General features: G+C 47.4%; 1 protein-coding gene across 1 annotated transcript; it reads right to left on the bottom strand.

Moving 5' to 3' along the window:
* Nucleotides 1-5390: 5390 nt before the first annotated feature.
* LOC113248008 (zinc finger protein 239-like) lies at nucleotides 5391-12777 on the bottom strand. Its single transcript, XM_026489392.3, has 3 exons — nucleotides 12763-12777; nucleotides 8103-8229; nucleotides 5391-6193 (listed from the first exon to the last, which is right to left on the bottom strand). Exons 1-3 carry the CDS (start codon nucleotides 12775-12777, stop codon nucleotides 5391-5393), a joined length of 945 nt encoding a protein of 314 aa, XP_026345177.1.
* Nucleotides 12778-14050: the final 1273 nt, after the last annotated feature.

Genomic DNA, 14050 nt, shown 5'->3' with positions numbered 1-14050 from the left:
CTTAACCAACGGAGCCACCCATGTACCCCGATTTTACTTAAAAAAAAAAAAAGATTTATTTATTTTAGAGAGAGCGTGTTAGTGGGGTGAGGAGGGGCAGAGGGAGAGGGAGATCTCAAGCAGACTCCATGCTGAGTGCAGAGCCTGACCCCAAGCTTGATCCCACAATCCTGAGATCATGACCTGACCCAAAATCAAGTCACATTCTCAACCGATGGAGTCACCCAGGCACCCCAAAAGCTTTTCCTTTAATATCAGGAAAAAGAATGCCCACTCCCACCACTTTTAGTTAACATAGCATTGGAAGTCCTAGCCAGAGCAATCAGACAGGAAAAAGAAGTAAAAGGCATCCAAATTGCAAAGGAAGAAATAAAACTCACTATTTGCAGATGACATGATTTTATATATATTAAAAAATCCTTAAGACTCTACCAAAAAACTATTAGAACAAACAAATTCAGTTAAAGTTCTATAAAGTAAAAAATCCAATATATAAAAATGTCATGTTTTTTTATACTAACAAAATAGCAGAAAGAGAAATTAAGAAAGCAGTCCCATTTACAACTGCCGCAAAAAGAGTAAAATACCTAGGTACAAACTTAACCAAGGAGGCGAGAGACCTGTATGCTGAATATTATACAAGACTTTGATGAAAGAAATTGAAAAAGACACAAATAAATGGAAAGATGTTCTGTGCTCTTAGATTGGAAGAAATAATGCTGTTAAAACTGTCCATATTACCCAAAGCAATGTACAGATTCAACAGAATCCCTTCCAACGGCATTTTCCACAGAATTAGAACAATAGTTCTAAAATTTGTATGGAACCATAAAAGACACTGTGGACCTGCGTTTGCGAACATTTCCAGTTCAGTACCACATTCAAGTGTATGTTCATGCTCATTCTTGTGACTGGAAAACCTTCCTTCATCTTACCTGGTTCCAGAGATAGAAAGTGCTCCATACAATTCCTGGTCTTGATTAAGGACCTTGGGCCAAGAGCGACTGGCCTCCAGGAGCCCAAACTCAGGTGGGCAGAGGGGAGATCGGGAAGCCCTAGGTTACAGGATCCTCTATAACAGCGCTCTGAGACCAGTAGGGCGAGGGTCCCAGCAGTTGGCGTCCACTCGCCCACCGCCAGCCCACTGCCTGAACTGAGCGGGACCAGTTGGGCCCTTGAGTTTAGTCCACTTCCCATCTTGCCGGTCCCCAGGCAGGGCGTGACCTTGGCCGGCCTACTCCCTACCTCGGCTGCACTTCCGTAAAAGGCACTCAAGGCCGAGGGTGCCACCGCCAGGCACCTGGAGAAAGGAGGACCGGTGCAGGTCCCGGACAGTGCGGGCAAGGCTAGGGTCAGGGCTCACACAAAAGCGCAGAGGTGGGTCCTACTCTCCTTCCTTCCCCCCTTTTCAGCCAACAGGCACAGACCCACCACAACCTCTCTGACGCCTTCGGAAGTCCCGCCACCACTTCTACGGAGGAAACGCCTGGCTCCTGGGTTGTTACGGGACTAGTGCCTGCCACCCACGCACAAGGCACAGCCTGCTGGGTAATGTGCTTTCTGTCCTGCCCGTGACCAGGTTAGGATGGGCCTTTCCCATTCTCCACAACCTTGGCCGAAAACCGCTGCCAGGGACCTTCGGAAATACTGCTCTAGGGCTCCAAACACAAGGACCGGCCCAGATTTCTGTGGCTACCTTAGGCGAAGCCCCAACCTGGGCCAGCTGTAATAGGAGACTTCTCCTTAGTGGCCTTAGGCAAGCCTCCTTAGCCTCTGTGGGGAAAAAATATACTTAAAAACCATAAAATAAAGTCCTGGAAATGTGCAGCATGGTGACTATGGTTACCAATACTATATAAACAATAATATTTAAAAGGTTTAAAAATAGGTGATGTAAAGATAACTTGCAGCATCATTGTGTTCTAACATTAAATATTGCTCTAACCCAGTGGTTCCCAAACCAGTAGCATTAGCATCACACGGGAATATGTTAAAAATGCATCCAGAAGGGCCCCAGTCCACGCTTGACCCTGCGGCTAAGTCCTGGGGAGGTGTGTGCAAACTGAAATCACTGAGGCTGGAGAAGATACCCTGTGGAGGAGCACAAATGAGAAAACATGATGAAGATATAATTTCATAATAATTCCTGCCTATATTCCATTGCCCAAAACTCATTTACATGGTGCATGTAAATGAAGCTGTGTGTCCATAAAGGGAAAACTGGATTGGAGAGCAGCTACCCACTTTCTAATACAATTCATCAGATATCCATTTTATTATTCTTCCTACATATTCAGCACTACTACCCTTTGGGTGATAAACCAAAACTCCATGCCTCCATCTTAATGTTAATATTTCTATTCTTTTTTTTTTTAAGATTTTATTTTTAAGTAATCTCTACACCCAACCTGGGGCTTCAACTCAGTACCCTGGGATTAAGAGTCACATGTTCTACTGGCTGAGCCAGCCAGCCAGCCCTAATACTTCTATTCTTAAAACCATACACAAAGTAAGTTACTTGTTGCCACTCAGTCCCTATATAATTATGGTTCTATGACACTGGGGAAGGACCTATTCAAGGATCTGCTGAAGAAAAAAACCAAGCCAACCTAGATTTCTATATATGTCAAAATTGTCTTTCAAGAAAGAGTACAAAATAAGACTAGTTCAAACCAAAAATGAGGACTTTAATGGAAGATTAACACACATAAAATGAAATCCTAAGGGTAGTATTTAAGAACTTTGGAAAGTAATCTCAGATGAAGTATTTACAATGATAGAAGGAATGAGGACCCAAGAGGGGAATGCATATGTAGATTGATACATCTCCTCATTATTTGCATTAAACATGAATAACATTTCCTTGTGGAGTCAGACTGATGGAGTTAACGTGCATAATCTCAATGCATACACTGAGCTAGAACATACTAGTTAATCTTCTAAGTCCCTTATATTGGCTGGGAAGAAGGAAAAGCATTTTTAAGTCTGTCCTCTACTGTTTTAAGTAAGTGTTTGTAAATTTTAGCTTAAACAATAACAAACAGAATAAGCTTTTTAAACTAGAATTAAAAAAAAATCTGGATTGTTAAGTAACAATTATTTTTTTTAAGGACCAGAAAAAGAACAAGTGAAGCAAAGAAAGCCACAAAATAAGAGGACATATTTAAACCCAAAGAGGTAAAATATTATATTAGGTAAGTATGAAATAAATTAACAGTCAGTACTTTTTGAGAGTTAAAACCTCCCTTCACAAGATACTTAATCTTCATCAATAAATTTCAAGGGCAGGTTTTGAATTTCCATTCAAAGAACAATTAACATTCTCTGGCATCCTCGGCCACCCCATCTCCACCAGGGAAAGAAACCAGGGGGCAAAGAATGTCCTGGCTTTGGTTGCTGGGGAACCAAGATCTTATGCTGAGAGTCACCAGAATCTATAATCAAGCTTCTTAAGGTCTAAAGTCAGCTGAGATGTCATCAGTACCTGCAGTATATTTTTACAAACAAATCCCATCAGCACATCCCCTGATGAGAAAGGAATAGGATGGCACGAAGGGGTAACATATTAGTGAAAATAATTTTAACAACCACTAACATTTAAGAATATCCACAGCTGACACCAGGTCCTTTACAACACAATCCTTTAACCTAAATAACCACCTGGTGAGGTGTGTCAGTCAACACTCTGGTTTCATAGATAATGAAGCTGAGCCTCACAACGGATATGAGATCACCCAGTTTACAGAGGAAGAAACCAAGAACCCCAAAAGTCCCTGAGTTGCACTGTCATGGCCACTACTAAGAAGCACAGCAGAGAAGGGTGCTCATCAGCCCTGCATGGCTTCCTGCCCAAACTCATCCAATCTGGGCAAGGGCAGGGCCAGGGCCCCTCAGCATCACAGAAATAAAGCCATGGCAAATTCACTGCCCATGTGACCATCAAGGGGAGAAGGAGTCCTGCCTTTTTTCTGTCCAAGAAAAGAAGTCTTCAGCTTCACTTGCTCACTCAACACACTAGGTGCTGACTGAAAACCTGGAACACAAGGACAGGCCACGTCACATTCCCATGGATGCAAAGCGCTCTCTCTTGAGGAATGAGGAGGGAAAGTCATTCCCTGGGGCTCACCCATCATCCCAATTATGCACATGTTCTGTTGGCTCTGCCTCCTAACATGTCCCAAGTCGTCATCTCCCCACTGACTCCAATGCCACCATCATGGGCCAGTCCAATGACAATATACCCCTGGACCACCCAGTGGCCTCATGTCGCTCTCCCACATCAATGTTTGCCTCTTCAGTCCACTCTCCGCACAGCAGCCAAGGGCAAATTTAGAGACAAGATCGTGCCACTGGCCTGCTGAATCCCATCCTCGGCCTCCCAGAACAGTCAGAATAAAATCCACAAAGCCCTGTACATCTGGCCCTGTTCTCTCCATCTCACTGCTCACTACTCATTTCCTCCAGACACACTGGCCTTCAGCTGTTTCCTCTAATAAGGCCAGTTCTTGCCTGCCTCAGGGTCTTGGTACACGCTGTTCCCTTTGCCAAAAAAGTTCTTCCTCATCTTCGAACATAGCTGGGGCTCCTCCATTCCTCATGGGTCTGCATGATATCACCCTTTGTGTACTGTCTGCTCCTCTGCCCATGCTTCACAGTTTAACATACATCTTCTCACTTTTACAAGACAGGCCTCTGGGTAAATGACATGACTGAGGTCATCCAGATGGTGATGGCACAGGTTGGAAGTGCTGGAATTCCAACTGTCCCGAGGGCCCAAGCCCTTAGCCACTGAACCACTCTTCCAAATGGACATCTGTCCTCCATGCCTGTTTTGAGCCGGATTAAGCACATTATTGTAATCGCAGCAGAGTTGCTATCCCACACCTCTGTGTTACCACGTGTTTTTCCCTTCTAGACAGCAAGGCCCATGTATTTCCATGACACAAGGCACATGTGGGGTAATGGGCACGAAGGATGGGGTTCTCGTGACTCCTGCCCATCACACCAGCAAAAGCACAGCAGGCCCCTGTAAAAGCAGAAAGTTAGATGGGGAGACATGGACCATGAGGGGAGAGGACCCTTCATCCACTGCAAAGCACATCGCTTCTGCTCTGGGACAAACTGAGGCCCAGGTCTCTTCATGGGCTACATGACAGCAAAGCACTCTCAGGCGTGAAAAGGTCCCTCTGCTGAGAGCCACGTCATATTTTGGGAGACTGGCGTCCAGTCTCTGTAGTGCCAGGGCTCAGCCTCGGGTAAAGGTAATGCTGCAGCCACAGCACAAACTGCACATGAAGGAGGACACGGTATGCAGGAAAGCCATGGAAATGAACTCTCAGATGCCAAGTAACATTTTCCCTCCAGTCAAACAATTTGCCACTGTAGTTACTTTAAAAAGGTCTCTTTAAGAAGAACTCAGTATGAGTTCTCTGATGTTGACTGAGGCCTGCCTTCTGGTCAAAGGCCTTCCCGCATCTCTTACACTTGTAGGACTTTACTCCGCTATGAATCTTTTGATGAGTACTGAGGGTTGAGCTGTAGCTGTAGGTCTTCCCACACTCACTGCACTCATAGAGCTTCTCCCCAGAATGAGACCTCATGTGTCGAGTTACAGAAAAGCTGTTACCAAAGGCCTTCCCACATTCTTTGCACTCAAAGGGTTTTTCTCCAGTGTGGGTTCTATTATGCCGAACAAAATCAGAGTGGCGGGCAAAGGCCTTTCCACATTCACTGCACGCATAAGGCTTCTCTCCACTGTGAATCCGCTGGTGCTCCGTGAGGTGTGACCTGCGGCTGAAGGACTTCCTGCATTCGATGCACACAAAGGGCTTCTCCCCAGTGTGAACCCGCTGGTGTTCTGTGAGGTGTGACCTGCGGCTGAAGGCCTTCTCACACTCGATGCACTCATAGAGCTTCTTCTTAATGTGAATGCTGTAGTGTCCAGTGAGATCTGCCTTCCTGAGAAAGGCCTTCCCACACTTTTTGCATTTATAGGGTTTTACTCTAGTGTGAATCCACTGATGTTGAAGAAGGAAGTGATTGTTGATAAACTCTTTCCCACATTCCTTGCATTTGTAGGATTTCTTTCCTCCATGAATCAAGGGGTCTCTCCTTGATCTATGTGATTCACACTCAAGGAGAGCATCTCCTGGAGAGACTTGCTCCTGTAAATCATCTGTGCACAGATTTTTACCTGTTCCCAAATCATCACATTCAGGGTTTACCTTTCCAGGGAGGGTTTCCTTGTAGGGGAGTGTCCCTGTCCTTATGTGCCCTCCCTGTTCTTCTGATGGTCTTTCTTGTCCCCTGGCTTCTCCCAATGTGGAAACACTGGAGTCTTCCTCAGTCAGTAACCTGTGGGGTGAGCGTCCCTCAAACAAGGCTGGCTGAGGAGCAGAAGGCTTTGTGGTATTGGTTTTTGCTTTGTCATCTGAAGGGAATCAAATACACAAAAAAGACCTATTAGCAACGCCAACATAGAAGGGAGAAAATCACCAAGCCATTGGGAAAAGGAAGATGGAAACAGGGCCACTGATACCTGCTATATTTTCACATCTCTGAAACTCAGGTTTGTTTTTTGGTTTTGGGTTTGTTTTGTTTTGTTTTGTTTGCTGGTCCTTGGATTCTTGACATCTTTAAAGGGACAACCCTGGGGAGAATTTGGGTTAGGGGCCAGAGAAGAATCCCTTCCTCACTATCCAGAGGGGAGAGAAATGACGACATCGTGTGCTATGTTTGTTCTAAGAAAGGATGTCACAGGGAACACAGGGAAGGGGGCATCTAACCTAGGCCAAATGAGAGAGAAAGACAACTGGGAGGTATCTTGAGATCTGAGTCCTAACAAAGCAAGAGTTACCACAGATAGAAAGTGAGAGGGCACTGCAGCCAAAGGAAGCAGAGTGTACAAAGATGCAGAGTCTAGAGAGAATCTTGGATGCTGAGGGAACTTCAGAGCACGAGAGGATGGCGGAGATGTGGCTGGGAATGCAGACAGGGTGCAGACTCCAGAGTTTGGAAGGGTGAGAGTAAATACAGCCACCTCCACTCCCAGGACAGTGTCTACAAGGCTGAGGGTGAGCAGGACTTGACAGGGGGACATATTAAATCTACTGTGTGTGAGAAACAGCTAGGTGACTAAAACATAGACGAAAGCTCGTAGACAAATTTGAAATATTTACTTCAAGATATTAAAGAGAAGCTATACGAATGGAGATGTTAATAACAAGGTTGTCAACTCTCCTCAAATCTATAAGTTCATCACCAGTCCAGATAACATGATTTTCCATGAAACTCAACAAGTTGATTCTAGAATTTATATGCAAGAGTTAAAGGCCAAGAACATTACTGAAAAAAGAATAATAAGGAGATGGGGCTTGCCCTCCCAGTATTAGGGTTACGATGAAAGTACAGACATCAAGACAACGTGGTATTGGCATAGACATAAGGAAAACTGGCAACAGGCCACAATGGTGCTCAGAAACAGACCCATGAATACATACAGCTTTCACAGACTGCAATGGTGGCACAGCAGATCAGTGGGAAAAGAAGGGACTATATAACAAATGAAGCTAAAAACCTGGTAACCCACACGCAGGAAAAAGTTAACTGCATTTCTACCACATGTCATACACAAAGTTAATTCCAGATTAGTAAGCAACAGAAAAGGAATACAATTTGACCTTGGTGTAGGGAAAGATTTCCTAGCAAGACACAAAAAGCAGCAATCATAAAACAAAAGATATATTGATCTGACTAAATAAAATACGAATTTCTTTTAATCAAAAGATGCTTTAAAGAAAATTTCTAAAAAGCTAAGCTTTTAAGAATACAACTGCAGCACACATAATGGGTAAAAGATTAGTATCAGGAATATACAAAAAAAAAAAATCTGACAAATCAAAAAGGGAACAGCCACCATCTTGGTGATTCTTGATGGAGACAAATGGAGAACAGGCAGGAGGAAGTGAGCCCAGAACATGGCGGGGACCGTTGGGGAGGATGGCAGGCTGCTCCAAAGGCCTGCTCTGCCAGTCAGGCCTCAGAAAAGAAGAAACCAAGAAGGACGCTGCATGTCCCCACATGGAGGCGAGGAGAAGACTTACCCAGTGAGACCAGAAGCCTGCAGGTCTCCCCCATCACCTTCCAGTACAGTGTCCTCTGGGGCAGGTCCAATAATTCCCATTCCTCCTGGGTGAAGGTCACAAGCACATCCTTGAAGGTCACTGGTGCCTGGAAAATCAAACACAGTGGCATTATTTGCTTTACGGCTGTTAGGCAGGATCAGAGCCTATAACTTAGTCTCTGGTGAAGGGGCACAGAGGTCCAGCCCTGAATCACTGAGGCCTCCTGAGGGCCGAGCTCTGAGCTGGACTTAAGGGGGAGGCAGACATGAAGGCAGACAGAGAAGCCTTCTATAGTGGAAACAATGGAGAATGATACATACAATCGCATTCCCATGAGGACTGTGAGGGCAGACGGTAAGTGGTCTGGGATGTCAGAGGAACACGGAAATAATCATGATAATTCCAACAATAAGAACAGCAGAAGCCAAAGCTAAACCTCCCTGGTCCTTCCTGTGTGCCTGCCCTGGGTTGTGGGCTTCACATGATGTGGTAAAGGGATTAACTGTCCGCAGCTCTGGAGCAGACTCCCAAGTTTGAATTCAACCTCTTTTTTTTTTTTTAAACAAACCTGTTTATTTTATTTTATTTTTTAAAGATTTTTATTTATTTATTTGACAGAGAGAGACAGCCAGTGAGAGAGGGAACACAAGCAGGGGGAGTGGGAGAGGAAGAAGCAGGCTCCTAGCAGAGGAGCCTCATGTGGGGCTCGATCCCAGAATGCTGGGATCACACCCTGAGCCAAAGGCAGACGCTTAACAACTACGCCACCCAGGCGCCCCTGAATTCAACCTCTTGAATCAACACCTGGCCTGCCGTGCAACTTGGGGGAGCCGTTCAGTTTCTCTGAGCCTCGATCTCCCCTGTCAGTATAATAATAATTCCCTTACTGGGGTGCCTGGGTGGCACAGCGGTTAAGCGTCTGCCTTCGGCTCAGGGCGTGATCCCAGCATTATGGGATCGAGCCCCACATCAGGCTCCTCCGCTATGAGCCTGCTTCTTCCTCTCCCACTCCCCCTGCTTGTGTTCCCTCTCTCGCTGGCTGTCTCTATCTTGGTCAAATAAATAAATAAAATCTTTAAAAAATAATAATAATTCCCTTACTTTATCAGGTTATTTGAGAATTCAAGGGAAAATATTCATAAAGCCAACACTAGAGTCTCTGGCTCATGACAGTGCTCTGTACATTTATTAATCCTTACATCGCCATGCAGTTAAATGCCATCAGCATCTCCACATCACAGTCAGCGAGCTGAGGCTCAGGGAGCTACAGAGAGTCACCTGAGAGTTCCCAAACTACACAGCAGAGGTGGGATTTGAACCTAGGTCCTTCTGGCCCAGGTCTGTGGTAACCCTCACACTCCTCCATCACTGCAGGTGAAGCACTTTTTTTTTTTTTTAATAAAGATTATTTATTTACTTGAAAAATAGGGAGACAGCAAGACAGCATGAGCAAGCAGTGGAAGAAGCGCAGAGGAAGAGGGGGAAGCAGAGTCCAACATGAGGCTCGATCCTAAGACCCTAAGATCATGACCCGACCGAAGGCAGACACTTAACCGACTGAGCCACGCAGGCGCCCCAGGTGAAGCACTTCTAATAACTGCTGCTGTTAATCTACTTTTGGCATCCCTGACCATACTTCCATGGACATGGACAGAGGATTGGAGCCATCCTCACCCTCCTCATGGGAGAGGCACTGATGGGGGCGCCACTCATCCTGGGAGAGGCAGGGCCTGGGCCAGCTCCCCACACCCGCTTGGGCCTCCAGCCTTCTCAGACTCCCCAGGAGATTCCACAGTGAGCTATCAGTCAGTTTTCCCTTCCTGAGTCCTGACAGCATGTGTCCCTGAGTCATGAACACTGTAAGGACCAAGGAACCCCAGTGAGTGAGAATAACGCCACTGAGGCCATAAGAACATACACAGCACCCTCTGACTGGCTGTGATGTGTGTCCTGGGTAAGGGCGGGGGGAACATCCAGCAAATGACCACACGTGCTCCCTTTCCCAAGACACATCTCAGCGGGGGAGAGGGGGGTTTGGCAATCACGAGGCCCTCTTGTGCCTCCTTAAACAACTCTGTCCTCACTGCCTCTGTCCACGAGGTTCCCTCTATCTGGGATGGCTCCTCTTGCCCTCCTTGTTTTCAAGCTCACCTGCAGGAGAAAGCCCTGCCCACCTGACAAAGTTTAATACAGGTGTCATCCTCAGGCATCCCCAGCCCACTGTGGTTGGGAACACAGGCTCTGGTAGCCAATGGACAATATGTGAGTTTCAACTACTTAAGAGGTGTGTGACCTTGGGTAGGTAACTTAACGTCTCTGAGCCTCCAGTTCCTCTTCTGTCAAACAGGGATGATAACAGAACCTAACTCTGAGGAGACGGGAACTGAATGAGATGAAATATAATAACTGTCCCTCAAAGCAAATCAAGGGCTCAGTGAAATTCAGCTATGACCACTGTTTGATTATGATTATTTTTCCTCCTTTCCGGTAAATCTCAACCTGGCACTCAACTCTGGACAAAAATGCTAGCTCCCAAGCATGTGGGTTCAGGGGGTACTTTAGCTACAACTAGAAAGACGAAGAAGTGGCATTTGAGCAGAGGCCTGAGGAATGCATAGGGATGCCCTGCAGAGTTCCAGAAACAGTGTCGTGGGCAGAGGGAACTGCAAGGGCAAAGGCTGGCAAGTGAGCAAGAGCTTGGCAAGTGGAGGACGGCATAGCAGCAGGACCATGAAATGGGGAAGAAAGGAAAGGAAGACACGTGGGTGGAACAGAGCAGTCACAGGGACAGGTGCAGCAGGCCATGGGGGGGGTTGAACATAGATTCTAAGTGTGATGAGAGCCCACTGAGGGGAGTCTCATTCTCCAACTAGCTATTGAGGTCCTGTTACAGCTCTGGCCCTGTCATAGGCCTGGTGACAGAGCAGCAAAGAGGAATCACAGCCCCCGTTGGAGAAAGATCCCCAACAAGGCCTAAATAATTGAGCAAGATGATGCAGATGAGTTCTGAGGCCAAGAAAAAAAGGGACAAGATTAGAGAGACGGGGCCATTTTAAAAGGAAAGCTGGGGATGGCCTTGCTGAAGAGGAGCACTGGAATGGCTGGAATGAAGGGAGGGGGACACGTAGTGGAGAGAGATCTGGGGTCTACTGTGTGTTTACATCTAAATGCATACCACGCTCCTGCACACTGCCACCACTGAATCTTTAATGCATCTACTTTTCACATAAAAGTAAATGTCTTAAACAGAAAAATAATTTTGCCACTGTAAGTGGCAAGCCAGCTTTACTCCTAATAAACAGATGGCAACTGCAAGATGAACCCAGTAACCTTCCTGGCTCCCAGTGCCCAAGGGCCCTTTTCATCCCAGCAGGGAAGCAGTGATTCCAAAAATACTGCTCCCACTGTGAGTCTGCCCCTAGACTCTCTCTTCCCCTAGTCCTCGGCTGGATGCAGGCCTGAGACAGGGGAATCCCCAGGGCAGGATTCCCCTGGGGTAAGCCCCTAAGATCAAGGGGATCTGCTTCCTGAGAACAGTGCTCAGAGTGAGGCTACCTGGGCAGTGTTTGACATTGGAGGACACACATCACACATATGCCCTCTCTGACCCCCTCAAGCCAAGGGGAGGAAATGTCAATATTCCCATTGACCCCAAGAGGTGGAAGACAAAGGCACTGATGAGACTCACTCAAAAGCCCTGGGACATAGCCAGAACGGCCCCTGAAGTCTCTACATTGTTAAATGGGCTCTTTTCTGAAACTCAATTCATTCGGACTGTGCAGGGACAGGGGGATTCTGGGAAGCCCCATTTCCCTCTCACCCACACTGCCATGAGGAGACGACCAGGTCAAAGGCCTCCTTCGACCCCAGAAATTACAGAAATGAATGACCACAACCAGCATTTACTGGGCATTCCCTGCATATGCTGTGCTGCCTTTCACACTCTGCCCCCCACATCTGCCACCAGGACCCCAGAGGGAAGACACTGCAATCAGTCCGTCTCACAGCCAAGGAAGCCGACTATCCCACTGAGGTGCAGTGGCAGAGCCTGGAGCTGAACCCAGGCTGTAGGCGTTGTAACTTGTTTTGCACACCTATGACACATGCTTCAGCTGCAAGGGTGGCTGAGGGTGACGCGGGGAAAAGAGAATTCCAGGTACTATGAGGGGGTTGCAGGAGCCTTCTCCCTGCTGTCCCTGCCTCCTCTCACCCCTGCCTACTCTCCACTCTACAGCTAGAGGAAGCCTATTAAAGACTTGACCCAAATCACGTTCCTCCCCTCCTTCAAATCCTCCATGGCTCCCACCAACCTCAAAAAGACCCGGCTCCTCAGCCTGTCATTCCAGACCTGGCTCCCAACCTTGAGGCTGTCTGTTCCCCCACGCAAAACGGAGAGCTGCGATTCCGCCCAGCTCAGCCTCACATCCCCGCATTTGCACCTCTTGTGCGTGTGTCTGAGACACCCCTCTACACCTCACTGATCGACAGAGGTGGGAACCCTTCCGTATCAAGACGGCCCCCTAGACACAACGACACAGTTAGAGGAAGTGACGAGACCCAGGACAACACTATCCTCGATATGGAGGTGCTGGGACTGCGTGGTTGGGGGTCCACAGGGCCTGAGGGGTCATCCACTCACCTGTGCCGGGTCCATCTGCTACTCTGCAGCCTCCGTGGGGCCCTGTGCGTGGATCGGGGGCCGCGGTAGGTGGGAGGCCGGGGAGGGTCCCAAGGGCTCCACTGACCTGCCCCACACACCCTCAGCCCTGCCCTGGTGCAAAGGGGATACGACGCCTCTTCTCAAGCCTCTCTGGCCTGCGGCCTCAAGCCCACTCAGGGTCCCGCAGCCGTGACCTCGTGAACAGAACCAGGAACACCCAGTACAACCTCCACGAGGAAGGCGCCGTAGGTCTCGCGTGACGAGGGATCCCAGCCCTGTGCTGTGATTGGCCCAGAGCTACCGCCTCTTGCCGCTGAGCCTGCTGGGTAATATGGTTCCCGCAGCTCCGCCTGCTGCTTCAAGGGGCGCCTTTCCAGAAATCACCTCAAACGACCAGTGGCGCCTGCGTGAGGGCCTCTGGGACATGACGCCTTCAGGCTCTGGGGCTGCGGCGAGGCTTCGTCCCTTCTTAACTGGCCACCGCCCGGTTTCTGGGGCACGGCTTCTCCGATTAGGAGAAATGCTTAGACGTATTGTTTCATGTGTACCCAAAGTTTAGGCTCCCAAAAGGACACGGCGGACTCTCTGTCTTGCTGCTCTTCAGTTCTAGGGAGACTGAAGTTTGAGAGTCAACTCTGTGGGGTTCAATCATGCAGGGACAATAGAGAAAACACTGCCGGGGCGCAGTTGAGAGAGAGGGAGAGAGGGCGGAACTGTCAGACAGCCTTAAATCACGTGGCCAAGGCACTGTCTCCTTTTCCCTCAGAAAATACATTTTTTTCTCTGCCTGTATACTCACAGATTGTATACCTATCCAACCTAGCGAGCAGCACCGTCTCATCAATGGGGTATTTTTTACCCCACATTCCAAGGTATATCTTGTTTCTTTCAGTAGTGTGAAACCTGAGATCTATTTGAAAAGGAGAAGTATTTGTGAAATTTCATTTTCTGTTGGGACGGTGACTGTAATGGCCACGGTCAGAGAATGTGCAGAAAGTGACCATTTGAACTCCAAGATAAATGGGTTTTCTTGATCTCAATCTGTTTGCTGTAATTGCAATGATAGTATCTACCAGCGGAATTGAAATTATCTCTGAAAACCATTTGTGAAAAGTAAATTACTCCTTACCAGTTTTCGTCTCCTAGCAAAATTATGCACAGTGTTACTAATTACCTCATGCTATGCGTTAACATTTATTCAATAAAAATTCACTTTGAGAAGGTGCCCTGTGTTCTCATTCTATAGCGTCTTTGTTAATGAGAAGTT

Source organism: Ursus arctos, unplaced genomic scaffold, assembly GCF_023065955.2.
Source record: "Ursus arctos isolate Adak ecotype North America unplaced genomic scaffold, UrsArc2.0 scaffold_19, whole genome shotgun sequence".
In the NCBI taxonomy this organism is placed as follows: Eukaryota; Metazoa; Chordata; class Mammalia; order Carnivora; family Ursidae; genus Ursus; species Ursus arctos.
This window is presented reverse-complemented; position numbering and strand designations above follow the sequence as displayed.